The sequence below is a fragment of the Lithobates pipiens genome, unplaced genomic scaffold (genome assembly GCF_037356315.1).
Source record: "Lithobates pipiens isolate NorthernLeopardFrog02 unplaced genomic scaffold, aLitPip1_a1.2 Scaffold_1, whole genome shotgun sequence".
NCBI lineage: Eukaryota > Metazoa > Chordata > Amphibia > Anura > Ranidae > Lithobates > Lithobates pipiens.
Window position 1 is genome coordinate 203,732,716 of NW_027507685.1, and position 20,574 is coordinate 203,753,289.

The 20,574-nt window shown below is 50.3% G+C and overlaps 1 protein-coding gene across 1 annotated transcript in view; it reads right to left on the bottom strand.

Annotated features, from left to right (window-relative positions):
- LOC143982171 (rho GTPase-activating protein 11A-like) overlaps positions 1–20,574 on the bottom strand; it is a 90,273-nt gene that overhangs the window by 36,803 nt on the left and 32,896 nt on the right. The window contains exons 4-5 of the mRNA XM_077480660.1: positions 5,231–5,487; positions 257–420 (exon numbers count right to left, since the gene is read on the bottom strand). Of these exons, the coding sequence (XP_077336786.1) occupies positions 257–420; positions 5,231–5,487 (421 nt within the window). The remainder of the gene's footprint in view (positions 1–256; positions 421–5,230; positions 5,488–20,574) is intronic.

Consider the following 20,574-nt stretch of genomic DNA (forward strand, 5'->3'; position numbering starts at 1 on the left):
TACCTTATTAGGATAACATCTAGCAGAATACCACTTATAATTAGGAAAATGTTTTTCCTTAAAGCACAGGCTCCCTGTTTTTCCATATAGTGAACTAGCAATTGAACATTTAGCCAGCAGAGGAATCACCACCAATCACCAAAGCTCAGTTGCATTGCTCTTGGCGGTGAAAACCAACCCAGCAGTGTTGCATTATGACCCGGTGATCTTCAGCACCCTGGGCATGAGCAGCTGCCAGCCTGTAAACAGCCTTTACCTATATCCTGGGAACGTTCGATGAGACTTTGAATGGCAGACGCCTGAAGTTGCAGCTGTTTCTCAGTGGCAAGTGTCAGCTTTTCTCCCAAGTTGCTGCTAGAGAACAGACTGGGAGCTAAAACTACAGCCAGATTCCCAGAGTCCATCTTGTTCTCATCACACCTGTTAGAAGAAAAAGAGAAGAAGCAACAAAACCAGGCCAATTTACATTCCATACAAGCGAGGGGGTTAAAAGTAACATCTACTGAATCAACAAACGGGGTCATACAAAGGGAGCATCTACATTACAACATGGGGCACTGCAACACTTACATTTTCATAGGTCGATGCCCATTAAGTTAAGCTGACCAGACACCAGTAGACTTTTGTTCTAAATCTTTCATTAAGAAAGTGCTTTAAAATTTCCTAAATCACCAGTGGTGTCAAATCGATGTTAGATTTTGACCACAGTGACCAACAAATTCGAAGGAGCTGGATGGAAGATTTATTTTTTGAACACTTTTCTTACAGTGCATGTGGTTTTCGTTTTGGGAAATGACATCAATTTCAAAACTGAGGCTCGGTTCACACTGGTCCGATGCTGGAAACCCTGCGAATCCATTGCGATTCAGGTGCCATGCAGGAACCTGCAGACGGTTCACACTGCCCTCTGCGGGTGTCAATACAAAGTCAATGACACCCCCGATCGGTTCATAGATTGCAGTTGTTAACACCCATGCGATCTGATTCTGGTGCTGATAAAATAAAAAACGCCTTTTTGAAAAAAAGGGTCCTGCACGAGTTTGGTCTGAATGCGATGCGAATTCAGCCAGTTTGTATGGCTGAATTTGCATAGCACAGACATCGCATGTGATCTGCACAGAGATGCAGTGCGAATCACATGCGATGTCTCACATCACACCAGTGTGAACCGACCTTGAATGTTAAAAGCAGCTTAAATTTTAAAGTACTTTTGAATGACATTTAACAAAGCTAGTGTAAGGCCATCTTTAGCCTGCCCTGTGCATTCAGCTGCGTTGCATTAGCCAGTCCACTCCTTTTCCGATGGGTTTTACTTCCTCTTTTGCTCTGTGCAAACCCTGCAAATTAAAAGCATAATGGGCTAGTATGCATCGCATACTAGCCCATTATGTGACACTTACCTGCAAACAAAGCCCACGCTGTCCCCTGTGCAGGCCGCATCCATCTTCGCCCTTCTTCCTACCAGGGCCACAGACTCTGGCTGTGTGACTGGCTGGAGCTGCGTGACATCACTCCAGCGTCAGTGCAACACACAAGGTACTAACATGCAGGGCTGCTGTTAGAAATCACAGGGCCCTATGCAATCTACCTGACAGGGCACCCCCTTCCCAGCCAAAAGTGACCTAGATTTATCAGTCCCTTTCTCTGCAGCCTCAGCCGATACAACCTGTAAAGGGCCCGCCCGAGCCAGAAGAAGGCAGGAAAGGTGAAGGGTAGCAGTGTTGTGCACTATAGAAATGATCTTGCAGCTTCTGCTGCTCTGTGTCATTGAGCTCTTTACTGCCACCTCTCGCTACTATGTGCATGTGCACCCCTCGTGTGAGCTTCCAGCACTGTGCACCTCTGTCAGCAACATGTCCCTACACTACCCACACACAAAATGCGCACCAAGCCCAGGAGCCAGGGTCTTAAATAGACTCTGCCTGGCTCATGATGTCCACTAGAATCACATGGGGCAGCAGCATCCAACCAGATAGCTTCCCCAGTGACTCAGGAAACCATATAATAAAGTACAAAGTGCAAACAAAGAATAATAAAGTACTCTGCACTTTCACTCTCCCCAGTGACATCAGAGCTGCGGGCATAATAGACACCACCACTTTTTTAAATCTGTGTGAAGCCAGCATGGAATTAAACAGCAGAAGTTCTATTCATAAAAAAGCAGAGCCAATTATCCTGCAAAACAACCTTTAAAATTTGTTCTATGCAAATGGGGGGGGAATGAATATTGTTGGGCTATTTTCTCTGCAGGTCGAATGTTATTTAATCCTGCAGAATAGAGTGAATCAGGAAAATACTGCATTGTAGTCACTAGAGTGTCCAGATGATCAGAGGAAATACTTCTACTAATCAGTAATAAACCTCAAATGTAATATTTAGCAGCTTACCTATCATTAGTTCTGGTGGCTGCATGCGTCTTTTTACCTCTGTTTTCACCTGGTGATCGGGCCAGTAACACACCTGTATTAGAGAGCAACAGAGACACCTTTGGACTGCAGCATTGTCAGTCTATGGGTGGGAGGGGAGTTAGATGTACTAGCAGATTTGGATACACTAACAAACTAAAAGGCAATGTCCACCTCACACTTTTTAGGCAGTTACAGACATTTTTTGTTTTTGGGATAAAGGTTTTAAATGAATAAACGTGGATCATGGTTGAAAAATTATTTACCACCGATAGGGGTGCTTACCTTACATAAAAAGAATAAACGCTGACCATTGTAAACATCAGTCAGTGGTAAACAGTTTTCCCTAAACTGCTACAGCTGCCGAACAGTTTGCTCTGTTAAAAAACAGCCTTACTTGCTGAATCAGCGGGTGAAAAGAATGTCTTAAAAAGAAAACAAATGCAGCCATCACATCCAAGAACTGTTAAGCTGCAATATAATAAATGTTTGCTTTTGAGTTTAACTCTGCTTTAATTTTCTACGATAGGCAGCTCCATCTAGTGGCCAGTGTTGTATTTTCCCCCGATTCCCTCTATCCTTTATGAATAAATAACATTCTACCTGGAGAGAAAATAGCCTAATAACATTCGATTTTGCCCCCATTTGCAATGTAGTTTCACAAGTCAAATAGCTCTGCAATTTTTATGTAGCACCCTCTACCTAGTGTAGGTGCTAGAGAGGTTTTTGTAGTGCAGGTAAATTTAATCAGGCCTAGCCAGAAGCTAGGTCTGTTTGTTTTGATCTGTGGGCTGGGAGTGGATTAGAGTAGGCTGGTGACTCACAGTTAGTTTCATCTTTCGGGTTACATTCCTTCTGTTTCGAAGGTGGGGAAGAAAGGTGGAGTGGTCTGGGGTGTTCTAAGGAGCCCTGACCAATCCCCAACCTGGATCGGCAGAGGGCAGGCCTCCTTAAATACCTAGGGCCAGCCCAGCTGGGGAGGAGTTGTTTGGGTAGAAGAGCTGGAGATGAAGTATTAGGCTGTCGGGGCCTTGGAGGGAGCCCCCCTCCCCAGTTTGGGGGGGGTGACCTTGGGCCAGGGGGCGACCTTGGGCCAGGGGGCTTGGAGCTGAACTGGAACCTCACACAACCCAAGGGGTGTCCTGAACAGGAGCACGGGAGGACAGCAGCGAATACTGCCAGGCAAGTCTCCAGGAGGTACCCATCAGGTGTCGGTGAGTGGCAGCCAGTCGGGAGAGCTAGGAGAGGCATGCCGGAGAGGACTGGGAGTGGCATGCCGGAGAGGAGTGGGAGTGGCATGCCGGAGAGGACTGGGAGTGGCATGCCGGAGAGGACTGGGAGTGTGCAGCCAGATGGATGTAGAGCCAGCGGGAGAGACTGATGTTACTGGCAGTGAAGTTGGGCTGCTGCAGTCGGGAGGGCTGTCAGGGTCTGCAAAGGGCCAACTGGGATCAGCAGTCCACCAAAGAGGGCAGCTAGCACCAGAATTATCTTTTACTACACCACAGGGTCCCGCGGTCCCTGCCTGTAATAAGGAACTTTTCCAAGACCCGGCTGAAACCAGAGTTAGGCCTAACCATGTACTAGCTGCACCTGAAGAGTTTCATAGTTAGTAAGGTTGAATAAAGACACCAGTCCATCCAGTTCAACCTGAGTGAGTGTCTATCCCTATCCCTGTACATTACACACTCACATTGGTCCCTACCCTCAAGGAGCCCACAATCTAAGGTCCCCATTCATATACTAGGGCCAATTTTGGACAGAAGCCAATTAGCCTACCTGCATGTCTTTGGATTGTGGGAGGAAACCGGAGTACCCGGAGGAAACCCAGGCAGGCACAGGGAGAACATGCAAACTCCAGGCAGGTAGTGTCGTGGTTGGGATTCAAACCAACGACCCTTTTTACTGCTAGGTGAGAGTGCTAACCACTACACCACTGTGCCGCCCAAGTTGAGTTGTGCTGGAGGGAGAAGGAGAGATAGTCTGCAAAACTTGTTGTGCAGAAGGAGAATATCTGAATTGTGCCAAACCATGCAAGAATCATTTTCTGGGCATCCCATGAATTCCTTAACCCCATCCAAGTTCTAATCCCTCAATAAAATACATAAAAACAAAGCTGATGGACTTGTTCATGGTCTTGGAGTGTCTGGAAGTGAATGCCGGGCTGGGCAGGGTGACAGGTGGGCCACATCACTCAGCAGCCCTTACGGGGGTACCGCTACATCATTTATAAATGCACCCCAAAGTTCTCTCAAGAGCCAAATTAAAATGTTGCTGCCTTACGTTGGGTCTTCGTGAAGTTTATATATTTTCAGCAGCGGAGTTTGGTGGAGAAGTTTATATATTTTCAGTGACCGATGGATTGCATTTGAGACATGCAGTATCTTAGAGGAGTTTACATTGCAGTCCTGCGTGACAAAAGCTACAAACGTACATAGACAAAGTCCGATCCATACAATCCCATTCAAAATACAAATAATGCATATCAGATCCCTTAAATATGTTTCACAAATGCACAAGATTAGCAGATACATCGACACCCATGACCCTAATAAGACTGTGCATCTTAGGCAAGGTCAGTGGGGAAAACCTTCCCTTCTAATAGCCCTTAAGGTTTGAGGTTTAATACCATAGTACTAGAGCAACACACTGGGAAATATTGCTTTAGCTTAAACACAAAAAATGTAAACACAGCCACTATAATCAAATAAAATAAAAAATCTAGCATTTTAGAAAAACATTTTTTGACATCAGCAGTCAGTTCTTCAACAAATGTCAATATTGGGGTCCACCTTGTGGCAGTTTTTCATTACTACAGCTATTACCTGGAGGCTACATTTTGGAGGAAGGTACAGAAGTACCTCAAGGTCTCCCCGTGGACAGGCGGCAGCAGACAAGTCACCAGGGTTGTGGCGGTGCCCTTCTCCTCTTTACACAGGGCTTGCTGAATCTGGCATAGGGGGTCTTGTAGCTCTGGGGTGAGAAGCGGATGCGGGAGCTCCCGGAAAAACTGTTTCAGCAGAGCAGCTACATCGCTGGGATGGGCAGAAGACAAGGAGCTCTCCCCAGATTCTAGCTGTGCCTAGAACAAGAAGTTTTTATTTTATTTATAGCTGTAATCCTGAAATAAGCCACAATGCTTTATGGAGAACTATTAATTTAAATCAATCCCCATCTCAGAAAAGCTTACTATCTACCATCATACGACTACAATAATGCAGAAAGAGGAGGACCATTTAGGCGTTTGGTTTGTGGGTTGAAACCACAGTGCATAGATGAAACCAGAACAAATACGGTGAGGTTATATATATATATATATAAAAAAAAAAAAAAAGGAGTTGGACTTACTCTTTTTCTAGGAGTCTTCCAGGACAGCCTCTGAGACATAGGGCTCCTCCCTCCAGGACAGGAAACACGCATACACCAGGTCTTAAAAGGTGGTCCTCCAGGCCTTCTTCAGTTTAACCAAGAACTACCGGAAGGCTCTGAAAGATATAACACTAACACAACGTTATTAAATACATCCAACACCAGTCAATTCAAAACACTGGGTGGGAAACCAGGCTGTCCTGGAAGACTCTTAGAAAAAGAGTTACCGGTAAGTCTAACTCCGGTTTTCTCCTCTCGTCTTCCAGGACAGCCTCCGAGATAAGCAAGAAACTTACTTTGTCAGGGCGGGACCACTGCCTGGAGGACCTTCCGTCCAAATGTCTGCTCACTTTCAGACAATAAATCCAGAAGGTAATGCTTGGCAAATGTTGAGTAGCTGGACCACGTTGCCACCTTACAGATAACCTCCGGAGAGGCTACGGCCCTCTCTGCCCATGAAACCGAGACTGCCCTAGTGGAATGTGCCTTAACTAATGGGGCTTGCTTACCTTCCAACTTATTAGCTTCTATAATTGCCAGTCTTATCCATGTAGCGATAGAATGATTTTGAGGCCCTGCAGCCTTTGCGGACCCCTGAAAAATTTACGAAAAGAGATCCTAAATCCTTTAGTAATCTCTAAATAAACTAAAAGGCTCCTCCTAACATCCAATAAACTTAAAGATTCCTCCCCACCTACACCCGAGGTGGATCGGAAAGTTGGCAGGACAATATCCTGAGTCCTATGAAACGTAGAAACTACCTTGAGGAGAAAACTAGAATCAGTCTTAAGAACAATCCTATCCTCCCTTATTAACAAAAATGGCTCCCTAATAGAGAGAGCCTGCAAATCACTCACCCTTCTGGCTGAAGTGATTGCTATCAAAAACACAGTCTTGAGTACCACCCACTTTAACATGGCTCCCTCCAGAGTCTCAAAAAGGACTACTGGCAAGTGCTTTGAGAACCACAGAGAGGTCCCAAGTGGGGTAGGATATAACTTTCACTGGTCTTGACCTTGCCAGGGCCTTAAATAAAATTCCTAACAAACTGATTCTGCTGAAGAGAGGTCCGCAAGAAAATACTCAAAGCCACAGTCTGCACCTTTAGGGTACTAACAGAAAGGCCCAGTTCCACACCTGCCTGAATAAATCCAGAACCGCCAGGATCCCAGGATGATTCAGACCTTGCTCTACCAACCAGGAATTAAATCTCTTCCATACCTTGGCATAGATTGCCCTGGTTACTGGCTTACGGCACTCCAGATGAGTTTTTATCACTATCTGAAAATCCCTGAGCTCTCAACAGCTGTTCCTCAGATACAGTGCCTTGCGAAAGTATTCGGCCCCCTTGAACTTTTCAACCTTTTGCCACATTTCAGGCTTCAAAGATATAAAATTTTTATTTTTTTGTGAAGAATCACCAACAAGTGGGACACAATTGTGAAGTGGAACGAAATCTATTGGATTTTTGAAACTTTTTTAACTAATAAAAAAAATGAAAAGTGGGGCGATTACAGCTGCAAGTCGCTTGGGGTAGGTCTCTATCAGTTTTGCACATCGAAAGACTGAAATTCTTGCCCATTCTTCCTTGCAAAACAGCTCAAGCTCAGTGAGGTTGGATGGAGAGCGTTTGTGAACAGCAGTTTTCAGCTCTTTCCACAGATTCTCGATTGGATTCAGGTCTGGACTTTGACTTGGCCATTATAACACCTGGATACGTTTATTTGTGAACCATTCCTTTGTAGATTTTGCTGTATGTTTGGGATCATTGTCTTGTTGGAAGATAAATCTCTGTCCCAGTTTCAGGTCTTTTGCAGACTCCAACAGGTTTTCATCCAGAATTGTCCTGTATTTGGCTGCATCCATCTTCCCCTCAATTTTAACCATCTTCCCTGTCCCTGCTGAAGAAAGGCAGGCCCAAACCATGATGCTGCCACCACCATGTTTGACAGTGGGGATGGTGTGTTGAGGGTGATGAGCTGTGTTGCTTTTACGCCAAACATATCGTTTTGCATTGTGGGCAAAAAGTTCGATTTTGGTTTCATCTGACCAGAGCACCTTCTTGCACATGTTTGGTGTGTCTCCCAGGTGGCCTGTGGCAAACTTTAGACGAGACTTTTATGGATATCTTTGAGAAATGGCTCTCTTCTTGCCATTCTTCCATAAAGGCCAGATTTGTGCAGTGTACGACTGATTGTTGTCCTATGGACATACTCTCCCACCTCAGCTGTAGTTCTCTGCAGTTCATCCAGAGTGATCATGGGCCTCTTGGCTGCATCTCTGATCAGTCTTCTCCTTGTCTGAGCTGAAAGTTTAGAGGGACGGCCAGGTCTTGGTAGATTTGCAGTGGTCTGATACTCCTTCCATTTCAAAATGATCGCTTGCACAGTGCTCCTTGGGATGTTTAAAGCTTGGGAAATCTTTTTGTATCCAAATCCGGCTTTAAACTTCTCCACAACAGTATTACGGACCTGCCTGGTGTGTTCCTTGGTCTTCATGATGCTCTCTGCGCTTTCAACAGAACCCTGAGACTATCACAGAGCAGGTGCATTTATACAGAGACTTGATTACACACTGGTGGATTCTATTTATCACCATCAGTCATTTAGGACAACATTGGATCATTCAGAGATCCTCGCTGAACTTCTGGAGCGAGTTTGCTGCACTTAAAGTAAAGGGGCCGAATAATTTTGCACGCACCACTTTTCAGTTTTTTATTTGCTAAAAAAGTTTAAAATATCCAATAGATTTCGTTCCACTTCACAATTGTGTCCCACTTGTTGGTGATTCTTCACAAAAAATTTAAAATTTTATATCTTTATGGTTTGAAGCCTGAAATTTGGCAAAAGGTTGAAAAGTTCAAGGGGGCCGAATACTTTTGCAAGGCACTGTACCAAGCTGATAGCCTGAGGTTCTCTGAGGGTGTAGAATCGGGCCCTGGGAAATCATATCTTCTCTGACCAGAAGGGGTAGAGGAGGGCAGGCGGCTAGTCTTTTTAGGATGGTAAACCAGGGTCTCTTTGGCCAGAATGGTGCCACTAGGATGAGATCCATCGAATCTGCTAGAAATTTTTGGAGGACCGCAGCTATCAGCCCAACTGGAGGAAAGGCATAACACAGGTTGAACTGCCAAGGGTTGGCAAAGGTGTCTATTCCCCTGGTCTGATCCGGTGTGTGGACAGAAAATTGTGCCACCTTCTTGTTGGCCTCCGAGGCAAAAATATCCACCTCTGGTTGTCCCCAATGTCCTACGATCTGCCTGAACACTTATGTTGAGGGACCACTCGTCCTGACACACCCGCTGACGGCTGTGAAAGTCCGCCAGTGAATTTTGAGAGCCTTTCAAGTGAATGGCTGACAATGAGGCCAGATTCACTTCTGCCCAGCACAGTATCTTGCTGGCTATAGTCTGCAGGGCAGGACTCCTTGTGCCCCCTGCTTGTTTACATATGCGACAGCTGCCGCATTGTCTGTTCGAACCTGTAGGTGTAATCTCCTTATCCGGGATTGAAAGACCTTCATGGCTCTCAGAATAGCCAGCAATTCCCTCTTATTTGAGGACCGACGAGCCTCCATCGGTGACCAGGCTCCGTGAGCTAAGGACTGCTCCAGATGAGCGCCCCACCTCCAGGTACTGGCATTAGTCATCAACACTATGGCCGCAGGAGGGGCCCAAGACAGACCAACCTCCAGGTTTGCGATGAGCCCGCCACCATTATAAAGTCCTTTTGACTTTTACCGGTATCCGTATAGGTTGATCTAGGGTTTGCCCTCTGCCGTTCCAGCAACTCAGCATGAGATTTTGCAGAGGTCGCTGATGTAGTCTTGCCCAAGGAACCGCCGGAAAACAAGACGTCATCAGACCCAGAACTCTCATCACTTCTCCGATTGGAAATAACTGATTGGATTGAAGCTGGGCCACTGCCTGATCCACTTTCAGAATTTTCTCCCCCAGGAGAAAAACCTTCATCTCCACTGAAGAAGATATCCTGTACCCCAAATACAGGACCTCTTGTGCTGGGGTAAGCTGGGATTTTCCCCGGTTGATTAGCCACCCGAGAGATAGGAGAAAACTCTGGGCCTCCTGCAACTCTCTCTAGTTGCTGAAAGGAGGGGGCCACAAACAGGAGATCGTCCAGGTAAGGGATCACTGTAATGCCCCTGACTCTTAATGGAGGTAAGGCCTCTGCTAGGACTTTCGTGAAAATTCTTGGTGGTGATGACGATAGACCGAACGGAAGCGCCTGGAACTGGAAATGCAGAACTTTGAACCTATCTTTACTGCCAGCCTGAGGAATTTCTGAAATTCCTGATGTATAGGGATATGTAGATAGGCATCCCTGAGGTCTACTGTGGCCATATAACATCCTGGAAAGAGGCGGCTGGTTATAGTAAAGATAGATTCCATCCTGAATCGTTTGTACTTTACAAACCGATTCAGGGGTCGGAGATTCAGGATCATTCTGAACTTTCCAGAAGGTTTCCTCACAACAAACACATGGGAGTAGACCCCCTGACCCTGCTCCCTCTTGGGCACCCGTATAAGGACTCTCTGATCTACCACGTCCCCCAATAACAGGCCCAGTGCTGTCGCTTTTTCCCGGTCTCTGGGCAACTGAGTAACCAGAAAGATTGAGGGGGTAACCGAACTGAACTCCAGTCTGAAACCGTTCCTTATGATATCGAAAATGAATGGGACTTGGAGTGAACTTTGTCCATTGTAGGAGGAATTCCCCCAATCTCCCCCCCCCCACCGGGACACAGGAGCCACTGGGGCTTTGTGGTGGCTTGAGGAGGATTAAATAGGATTCCTCCTCTTCCATGGCCTTTATGACCCGTCCAGTGTTTTTTAGGGTGGCTGTCTGTCTCCTGCTGGCCCTGTTGTCTGGAGCCTCGGGGAGAAAAAAAAAAAAAAACGTTTGCCCTCGGACTTCCTCTTCCTCTCAAGAAACGCCTTCTTCCTATTCTGAGTGCGCTCCAATGCCTCCTGAAGGCCTGGCCCAAACAAGTGGTCACCCGAAAAGGGTAATCCACAAAGCTTTAATCTGGAGGCAGAGTCGCCCTTCCAAGTTTTAAGCCATAACGCCCTTCTTTACCAAGGCGACTGACCTAGCGGCCAGTTTCACAGATTCCGCAGAAGCATCTGCCAAAAAGCACACTGCTTTGAACAGGAGGGGAAAAGACTTCAGGAGCTGTTGTCTGGAAGTACCCGCTGAAATATGGGACTGCAACTGCGATAACCAGCACTCCAGGTTCCTGGCAACGCACGCAGCTGCTAGGGCTGGTTTCAACCCAATTGAAGAGGCACCCCAAGCCCTCTTCAGCAACACATCCCCTCCTCTCCTATCCATATGATCCATGAGTGATCCTAAATCAAAGGCCAAGTCTGTCTTTTTTGAGACTTTAGCCAAAAGGTGTGTCCAGTTTAGGCACCTTATTCCATGGTTGCGAAGCATCCGCTTCAAACGGGAACCTCCACTTGAGGCTACCAGAGAAGAAAGGCCTCTTTTATGGCTGTTACCACTCCCGCAGAATCAAATCAATTAGGGACTTATGTAGGTGAAAGACCCTGGCTTTCTGAGCACTAGAACCCTGGTACATTAGGTCGTGCTTGGACAGTTGAACCTGCTCTTCCCCCCAATTTCTAACATGTCATAAATAGCTTTTAGTAGATCCCCCACATCATCCAGAGATAATCTATATCTGGACCCTCTGGAAAAATCCTCCTCTTCCTCTGAGTCCGATGCTGAATCTACCCGAGAAGGCTTGCGATCTAGACCCCTTTTCCCTCTCCCTCCTGACTGGGCTCGGATAGGGAGGGGAGACTAACTGCCCTATGCATGCTTAAAAGGGGGGCCCTGCATCCTATCCATCATTCCTTTGAATGACTGAAAGCTGGACAAAAGCTCATCCTTAACAGACGTCAGGCTCTTATGACACGCTGCCACAGAATCATCCTTGACGAGGCTACTGACACAGTCAGAGCATGAAGGCTTCTCCCAATTGGGGCCTAACTTAGTCCCACACACAGCACATTTCTTCCTAGGGAGCCGTGTCCTGTCCTGGGTTTTAACCTAAAAAAAGAAACCAAACAAACAGAAGAGACAAAGTTTGCATTAAAAAGGCTCCCTGACCACCAACCACCACTGTGCCTGGGTCAGTATAGGAAGTGCCTATCCCGGAGCCCACTGAACCGGAGTCTGTAGCCTGAACCGCCGTCTCCATGTTCCAGGTGCTTTGCGCAGCCCAGCTGGGTTTTTCACACCGCTCCGGGTGCCCGTTTCCTCCACCACTGTGCTTCTAGAGACCAGAACTGCGTCTCACGGCGCCCCCTGATGACGCGGTTCCACCGGAAGTCGACCCTTCCTCTCGCTGGAATGCACAAGCCCCTCCCCTTCGCATCTCTCACCCGCCGGCCGCACTACCACAGGTACTGCACTGTGGGGGGGCAAAAGGGGAGAATCACCAGGGGTCCAGCTCTCCCTGAGCTAACAGCAGCGGGGGGAAAAGCAGCTTGCTCTTCCCCAGTAGGCCAGAGGGATGCCTAGGCAGGAGGAGGCCAACAGCAGGTGCTTTTCCCAGGACAGCCCTGAGACATGGAGCTCCCTTAGTTCCTCTAACGTGCTTCTTCCCGTCCGGCAGGAAACACAATAACTGAAGAGGGAGGCCTGGAGAACCACCTTTTAAGACATGGTGTATGCGTGTTTCCTGTCCCGGAGGGAGGAGCCCTATGTCTCAGAGGCTGTCCTGGAAGACGAGAGGAGAAAAAACACACTTGCTCCATTCACACATTGTGCAACTTGTCATGCAACTTTTGGACATTAAAGTTGCATGACAAGTGGCAGCCCATTCTTTTTAATGGCACCTGTTCAACAGGCGTGACTTAAAGTCTTAGCAACTTTGAAAAGGTGCCTGCACTACTTTGGTGCAACTTTTGATCCAACTTTGGTCCAGAGAATGTAAAGTCGGAACAAAGTCGCTCCAAAGTCACACTTGAAATCGTGCGACTTTGGAGACACGCTAATGTAAATGGAGCATTGAGGGGTCTTCAGACCCAGGATTCCCTCTTCCACTTTTTTTCCCCCCTTCCCCCTCCTTTGCCCCTCTTCCCTTCCTCCTCCTCCTCTTCTGCCCCTCTCTTTCCTTCCTCCTCCGCCCTCCCTTCCCTTCTGCTCCTTAGCCCCCTTCCTCTCACCTCCTTAGCCCCCTCCAAGTCCAAATCGCTATATCCCCTGCAATGTAGATATACATTATAGCAAATCCAAAAAGGGCCAGTTTAAGAACTTGATATCATATCACAATGTTGTACACATGGGAAAAGCACATCAATAGAGCATAAGCACATGATGCATTTTTAGGTGCACATTGATTCAGGCAGACAGATGTGAAGATACTCTAAATTAGACAGCCATTCTCAACCAGGGTTCCTCCAGGAGGTCACCAGGGGTTCCTTGGGCTGTGGCTAATTGACTTCCCATCTGATGGGCCCTTTATTGTTGCAGGTTCTTCCCCACTTGGCAGAGCCAGTAGCATGACACCAAGGATATTTTTAGCTGTCTGTAGGGGTGGCGGCATAACCACAACTGTAAGGAGGGCATTCTCCCTGCTGGCCTGCCAATGGAAAGGGGCATTTTCTGAATGACTCCTGATAGACTAGTATTACCAGGGGTTCCAACCCTGAAAATTATTTCAAAAGGTTCCTCTGGGGTAAAATGGTTGAGAAATGATGGTTTAAACCCTGGAAGATGAATCCAGATTGTACCAACATACAGTTGCCTTTCACAGGAGGACAACCTCTGATGTGTGATCAGGGCCGGGACAAGGGGTGGGCAGGAGGGGCGGCTGCCCTGGGCACTGTGATATCGTGGGCGGTGGGGGGGGGGGCACCACAAGGAAATAGGGGGAGGGGATTTATGTTGGAAAGGGGGATTTGGGGGGCAGCAGGAAGTATTGTTCTAGGAGGGGAATGCTAAAATTTAGGGTCGAGAAGGAATGGGGGGGGGGAAGAAGATTAGTCCTAGAAAGGATGATGATTGGGGCGCTTTGTGCTGGAAGGGGGCATTTGCAGTGGGGTTATTGGGAGGGTAATCTTAAGGGTAGATAATTTGTGCTAGGAGTGATTTTTTGGGGGGAGGGGGGGAGATAGGCTTTGTGCTGGGAGGGGGGATTTCAGCAGGGGGGGGGGAACGATTTTCACTGGGAGGGAGAATTTATGCTTAGGGGGTGAAAAAGATTAGTGCTTTAGTGTTTTTTTTTTTTTTTTTTTTTTTTTTAGGGGGGGGGGGGGCGGATATTTGATGATGCATAATAATCATACACCTTGGGGGCGGGGGGGGGGGGGGTGCAGTTTTGCCTTGGGCTCTGGATGACCTTGCCCCAGCACTGTGTGTGATCTGCCAGATCCCTTTACTTTTAACATTGCACGGGGAAGCATTTTGTTTAGGTCTACCATCAACAATAAAATGTAGAAGATCTTGCCAAATTTGATATACAATATTTTGAATGTATGTTAAGATTTGTCCTCATTGTATAGTTTGCATGTGCAGTGGGTCCTACACAGCCCTGAAACCTCCAGAGATCCAGGATGGGGAAAGCAGGAGGAAAATGTCATTCCAGAAATGTGGAAGCATAGGCTGCACTCCATGAAAAAGTTTCCTGGAGAGACATTGATTGGAAAATAAATCAATAAATGTATTTTAGGCATGTATTGCCACCATAGGACCTTACCAGCCAGGCTTCCAGTATCTTCCACGGCTGCATCATGTGTACAACCCCATCCAGATGCCTTTGTAGCTTAGTTGGTGACTATCAGAGGTTGCTCAAAATGCAGTTAAACCACTTTTTGCTGCTCCCCTCTCCCCCCCCCATATTCCAAATCACAAGGGTAAACAAGCCCTTAGGCCTCAAATACACGGCTGCTGGTAAACAGACGTGTAGCGCCGGCTCCTGAAGAGCATGCGCTATGCGTTTTTCAAATTTAAGGTTACACCTGAACTACAGTTTGGTTTGGGTACAATTGTCTAAATTTGGACTTCAGCATCAGTCTGACTGGACTACAGGACCACGGGGGGCACTGTCTCTTCTGGCAGGCATGGAACTATGGTCTGGTTGGGTGCTGGTTACTCTCTCTCGGAGCCCGCCCAGTGGGAGTGGCGCTCTTGCTGTGCTTTCTGGAAGAGGGTATTTAAAGCGGTTCTGCACTGCTGAGAATTTTTTTTTTTTTTATGGTTATGCTTTAACATTGATGTTTTTATATAAAAAGGCTTACTTGTCTTAGTATTCCGACTGCTGCATGTCCGTTTTTGTGCAAAATGTTCGTTTATATTCAAAATGTTCGGCCGTTGTCATTTTTGTTGTGGGCAAGTGAAGCCCACAAGCAAAACTTCCTCCTTATTTCCTGGGTTTCTAACCAGCACGCTTTGCCGGTTCTCGCACATGCTCTGTAGCTACAGAGCAGAGCTGTGTCATGTTTACCTGTTTGCCCTGCAGAACAATGGCAAAATTCAAATTGCCCTCCAAAACGTGGCCGGCGTGATGACGTCACGTCCTCGAAATCTCGCGAGATTTCGGCTGTATTAGCCACAATGTCTCCTGGGATTACTTGGACGAGATCCCAGGAGACAGTGCGGGGTTCAGCAGGAAGTGATTCTGATCCCCGCAAGAGACTGCCCATCGCCGCAGGGGATGAAAATCAAATACTACTAATTACATAAGGTAGGTTAATCAAAAAAAATAAAACTGTGGCATTATCAAATGTACGGTCTAGAGGGAACAGAATGGGAAAATATTATTGTGTGTGCAGAACTGCTTTAAGATGCGAACATCACGTGGTTTGGTGTTCCGGTCCAGAAGGATGTACTGACTTCATGGTCCTGGTCCTCCTGACCAGCCCCCAGGAAGGCTATGGCCTGGGGTGCAGATCCACCCGATCTTGTTGTCTCGGGGCTGGCTAGGTGTTTGGGTGCCATCTCCGGTTTGGGAGAGACCAATTAACTTCATAGCATTCCAGGGGAGGACTCTTCAGAAGAAGACCACATACGGGTTGGTTTCTTAGTAAGAGCCTGGAATGGCTGAAGTACCCAAGAGAATCTGATCTCGTGGATATTGCCAAGCTGGCTGAAAGATCCAGGTATCACACGAGTGTTTTACAAGTTTAGTTTTCCTACGTGTTCTACAACAACGTCTGTGGCAGAGACTTGTTCCTGAGTTGGCTGCTAGGCCTTGTGAGAGAGGGACTGTCCAACCTGAGTGATCATCCAGTTGCGAATGGCTATTCTCTGGATGCAGTCAAAGTAAGCAAGTTCTTCAACATTGACTTTGACACTAAGTGTACCTGAACTTCCATCCTACCCCTCTGATCCCGTTTTAAGAGACTGTTCATTGTCTGCGTTTCTGCAAATAAAATCCATTTAAGTGGATCTGTCGTCAGTCTCTCAAGTTACTGGGCCATCTACCACGGGGCACTCCTAGACGTGAAGTGAGGAGAAAGAAGGTAACGGTAAGCCCAAATCTAACCAGCAGCTCCTTCGGGTGTTAGTGCTACAAGCGTTCAGAGGCAGTTGGATGCTTTTTTCCAATGTTATTATATGTGTACATGTACACTGTTTGTTTAATGTAGTTTTTAGGCAATTGCGTTTTTTTTTTTTTTTTTTTTTTGCCTTAAAAAAAAAAGCCTATAAATGGAGTTCACATGTCAAAGTTTCCCACGTTTTTCCATTTTTGCCCATTTTGAGAAAATTGAAAAAAAAACAAAAAAAACGTTCAAAACGCTTCTAAACGCAAAGGCAGCTAAACGGACGTTTTAAATGTGGGTTACTATCTGTCAAGTTAAATCGTTCAGGAGAGGTTGTAAAAACGTCCCGTGTGCATCAAGTCTTACACTTGAAAAATATGTAAGTAAAAAATAAATATGTTGACACTGCAATTCCAGGTACAGGAAATACGCGCACACAATGTATGATTATTCGAGAGAGAAACAATCTAGACAAAGTCGTAGGCTGATGCTGATGACCTAATTCTGAAAGGTTTATAGGCTGCCTGTCATTCAAAACCTCTCATGAAAAGTTTCCCTTAAGGACCCTTTCACACAGGCTGTCCAATCAGGTCCACCTGTCAGTTTTTTAGGAGGACCTGATTGGAGCCTCCATTCACCCCTATAGAGCGACGGATGCCGACATCCGCTGCTGTCTGATCCGGTCCACAAAATCCAGACGGATGGTCCTATCTTTTTTTGCAAATCTGTTGCAAAGTTTCTTCCCTGGAGATTCTACCAGTGACAGCACTTCCTGTTACAGGCTGACAAAGATCAGTGGGGGGGAAATAGTGCAGCATGGGTGTGTGGGGGTTGGGGGGGGGGGGGGGAGGAATAGTGCCCCATCGTGGGGGGGGGGGGGGGAATAGTGCCCCATCGTGGGGGGGGGGGGGGGGGAATAGTGCCCCATCGTGGGGGGGGGGGGGAATAGTGCCCCATCGTGGGGGGGGGGGGGGGAATAGTGCCCCATCGTGGGGGGGGGGGGAATAGTGCCCCATCGTGGGGGGGGGGGAATAGTGCCCCATCGTGTGGGGGGGGGGGGAATAGTGCCCCATCGTGTGGGGGGGGGGGGGAATAGTGCCCCATCGTGGGAGTGGGGGGGGGGAATAGTGCCCCATCGTGGGAGTGGGGGGGGGAATAGTGCCCCATCGTGGGAGTGGGGGGGGGAATAGTGCCCCATCGTGGGAGTGGGGGGGGGAATAGTGCCCCATCGTGGGAGTGGGGGGGGGAATAGTGCCCCATCGTGGGAGTGGGGGGGGGAATAGTGCCCCATCGTGGGAGTGGGGGGGGGGAATAGTGCCCCATCGTGGGAGTGGGGGGGGGGAATAGTGCCCCATCGTGGGAGTGGGGGGGGGGAATAGTGCCCCATCGTGGGAGTGGGGGGGGGGAATAGTGCCCCATCGTGGGAGTGGGGGGGGGAATAGTGCCCCATCGTGGGAGTGGGGGGGGGAATAGTGCCCCATCGTGGGAGTGGGGGGGGAATAGTGCCCCATCGTGGGAGTGGGGGGGGGAATAGTGCCCCATCGTGGGAGTGGGGGGGGGAATAGTGCCCCATCGTGGGAGTGGGGGGGGGAATAGTGCCCCATCGTGGGAGTGGGGGGGGGGAATAGTGCCCCATCGTGGGAGTGGGGGGGGGAATAGTGCCCCATCGTGGGAGTGGGGGGGGGGGAATAGTGCCCCATCGTGGGAGTGGGGGGGGGAATAGTGCCCCATCGTGGGAGTGGGGGGGGGGAATAGTGCCCCATCGTGGGAGTGGGGGGGGGAATAGTGCCCCATCGTGGGAGTGGGGGGGGGGGAATAGTGCCCCATCGTGGGAGTGGGGGGGGGGGGAATAGTGCCCCATCGTGGGAGTGGGGGGGGGGAATAGTGCCCCATCGTGGGAGTGGGGGGGGGGGAATAGTGCCCCATCGTGGGAGTGGGGGGGAATAGTGCCCCATCGTGGGAGTGGGGGGGAATAGTGCCCCATCGTGGGAGTGGGGGGGGGAATAGTGCCCCATCGTGGGAGTGGGGGGGGGGGAATAGTGCCCCATCGTGGGGGGGGGAATAGTGCCCCATCGTGGGGGGGGGGAATAGTGCCCCATCGTGGGGGGGGCATAGTGCCCCATCGTGGGGGGGGGCATAGTGCCCCATCGTGGGGGGGGGGGGCATAGTGCCCCATCGTGGGGGGGGGGGGCATAGTGCCCCATCGTGGGGGGGGGGGCATAGTGCCCCATCGTGGGGGGGGGGGCATAGTGCCCCATCGTGGGGGGGGGGGGCATAGTGCCCCATCGTGGGGGGGGGGGGGCATAGTGCCCCATCGTGGGGGGGGGGGGGGCATAGTGCCCCATCGTGGGGGGGGGGGGGGCATAGTGCCCCATCGTGGGGGGGGGGGGGGAATAGTGCCCCATCGTGGGGGGGGGGGGGAATAGTGCCCCATCGTGGGGGGGGGGGAATAGTGCCCCATCGTGGGGGGGGGGGAATAGTGCCCCATCGTGGGGGGGGGGGGGAATAGTGCCCCATCGTGGGGGGGGGGGAATAGTGCCCCATCGTGGGGGGGGGGAATAGTGCCCCATCGTGGGGGGGGGGGAATAGTGCCCCATCGTGGGGGGGGGGGGGGGGGGAATAGTGCCCCATCGTGGGAGTGGGGGGGGGAATAGTGCCCCATCGTGGGAGTGGGGGGGGGAATAGTGCCCCATCGTGGGAGTGGGGGGGGGAATAGTGCCCCATCGTGGGAGTGGGGGGGGAATAGTGCCCCATCGTGGGAGTGGGGGGGGGAATAGTGCCCCATCGTGGGAGTGGGGGGGGAATAGTGCCCCATCGTGGGAGGGGGGGGGAATAGTGCCCCATCGTGGGAGGGGGGGGGAATAGTGCCCCATCGTGGGAGGGGGGGGGAATAGTGCCCCATCGTGGGAGGGGGGGGGAATAGTGCCCCATCGTGGGAGGGGGGGGGAATAGTGCCCCATCGTGGGAGGGGGGGGAATAGTGCCCCATCGTGGGAGGGGGGGGAATAGTGCCCCATCGTGGGAGGGGGGGGAATAGTGCCCCATCGTGGGGAGGGGGGGGAATAGTGCCCCATCGTGGGAGGGGGGGAATAGTGCCCCATCGTGGGAGTGGGGGGGGGGAATAGTGCCCCATCGTGGGAGTGGGGGGGGGGAAATAGTGCCCCATCGTGGGAGTGGGGGGGGGGAAATAGTGCCCCATCGTGGGAGTGGGGGGGGGAATAGTGCCCCATCGTGGGAGTGGGGGGGGGGAATAGTGCCCCATCGTGGGAGTGGGGGGGGGAATAGTGCCCCATCGTGGGAGTGGGGGGGGGAATAGTGCCCCATCGTGGGAGTGGGGGGGGGGAATAGTGCCCCATCGTGGGAGTGGGGGGGGGGAATAGTGCCCCATCGTGGGAGTGGGGGGGGGGAATAGTGCCCCATCGTGGGAGTGGGGGGGGGAATAGTGCCCCATCGTGGGAGTGGGGGGGGGGAATAGTGCCCCATCGTGGGAGTGGGGGGGGGGAATAGTGCCCCATCGTGGGAGTGGGGGGGGGGGGAATAGTGCCCCATCGTGGGAGTGGGGGGGGGGAATAGTGCCCCATCGTGGGAGTGGGGGGGGGGGAATAGTGCCCCATCGTGGGAGTGGGGGGGGGGAATAGTGCCCCATCGTGGGAGTGGGGGGGGGGAATAGTGCCCCATCGTGGGAGTGGGGGGGGGGAATAGTGCCCCATCGTGGGAGTGGGGGGGGAATAGTGCCCCATCGTGGGAGTGGGGGGGGAATAGTGCCCCATCGTGGGAGTGGGGGGGGAATAGTGCCCCATCGTGGGAGTGGGGGGGGGAATAGTGCCCCATCGTGGGAGTGGGGGGGGAATAGTGCCCCATCGTGGGAGTGGGGGGGGAATAGTGCCCCATCGTGGGAGTGGGGGGGAATAGTGCCCCATCGTGGGAGTGGGGGGGGAATAGTGCCCCATCGTGGGAGTGGGGGGGGAATAGTGCCCCATCGTGGGAGTGGGGGGGGAATAGTGCCCCATCGTGGGAGTGGGGGGGGGGAATAGTGCCCCATCGTGGGAGTGGGGGGGGGAATAGTGCCCCATCGTGGGAGTGGGGAATAGTGCCCCATCGTGGGAGTGGGGAATAGTGCCCCATCTGTTGGGTCACAGTCCAAAAACATCAAAACAAGGTAATTACCGCTACAGGTGGTATTGCTTGTGTTCACACCGTCCTAGTATATAGGAAATGAAGGGTGCCGGCTCAGCAAATTCAACTGGCAGAAAATGGAGAAAGAACGGGCGCACTCCAAAAAAATGCC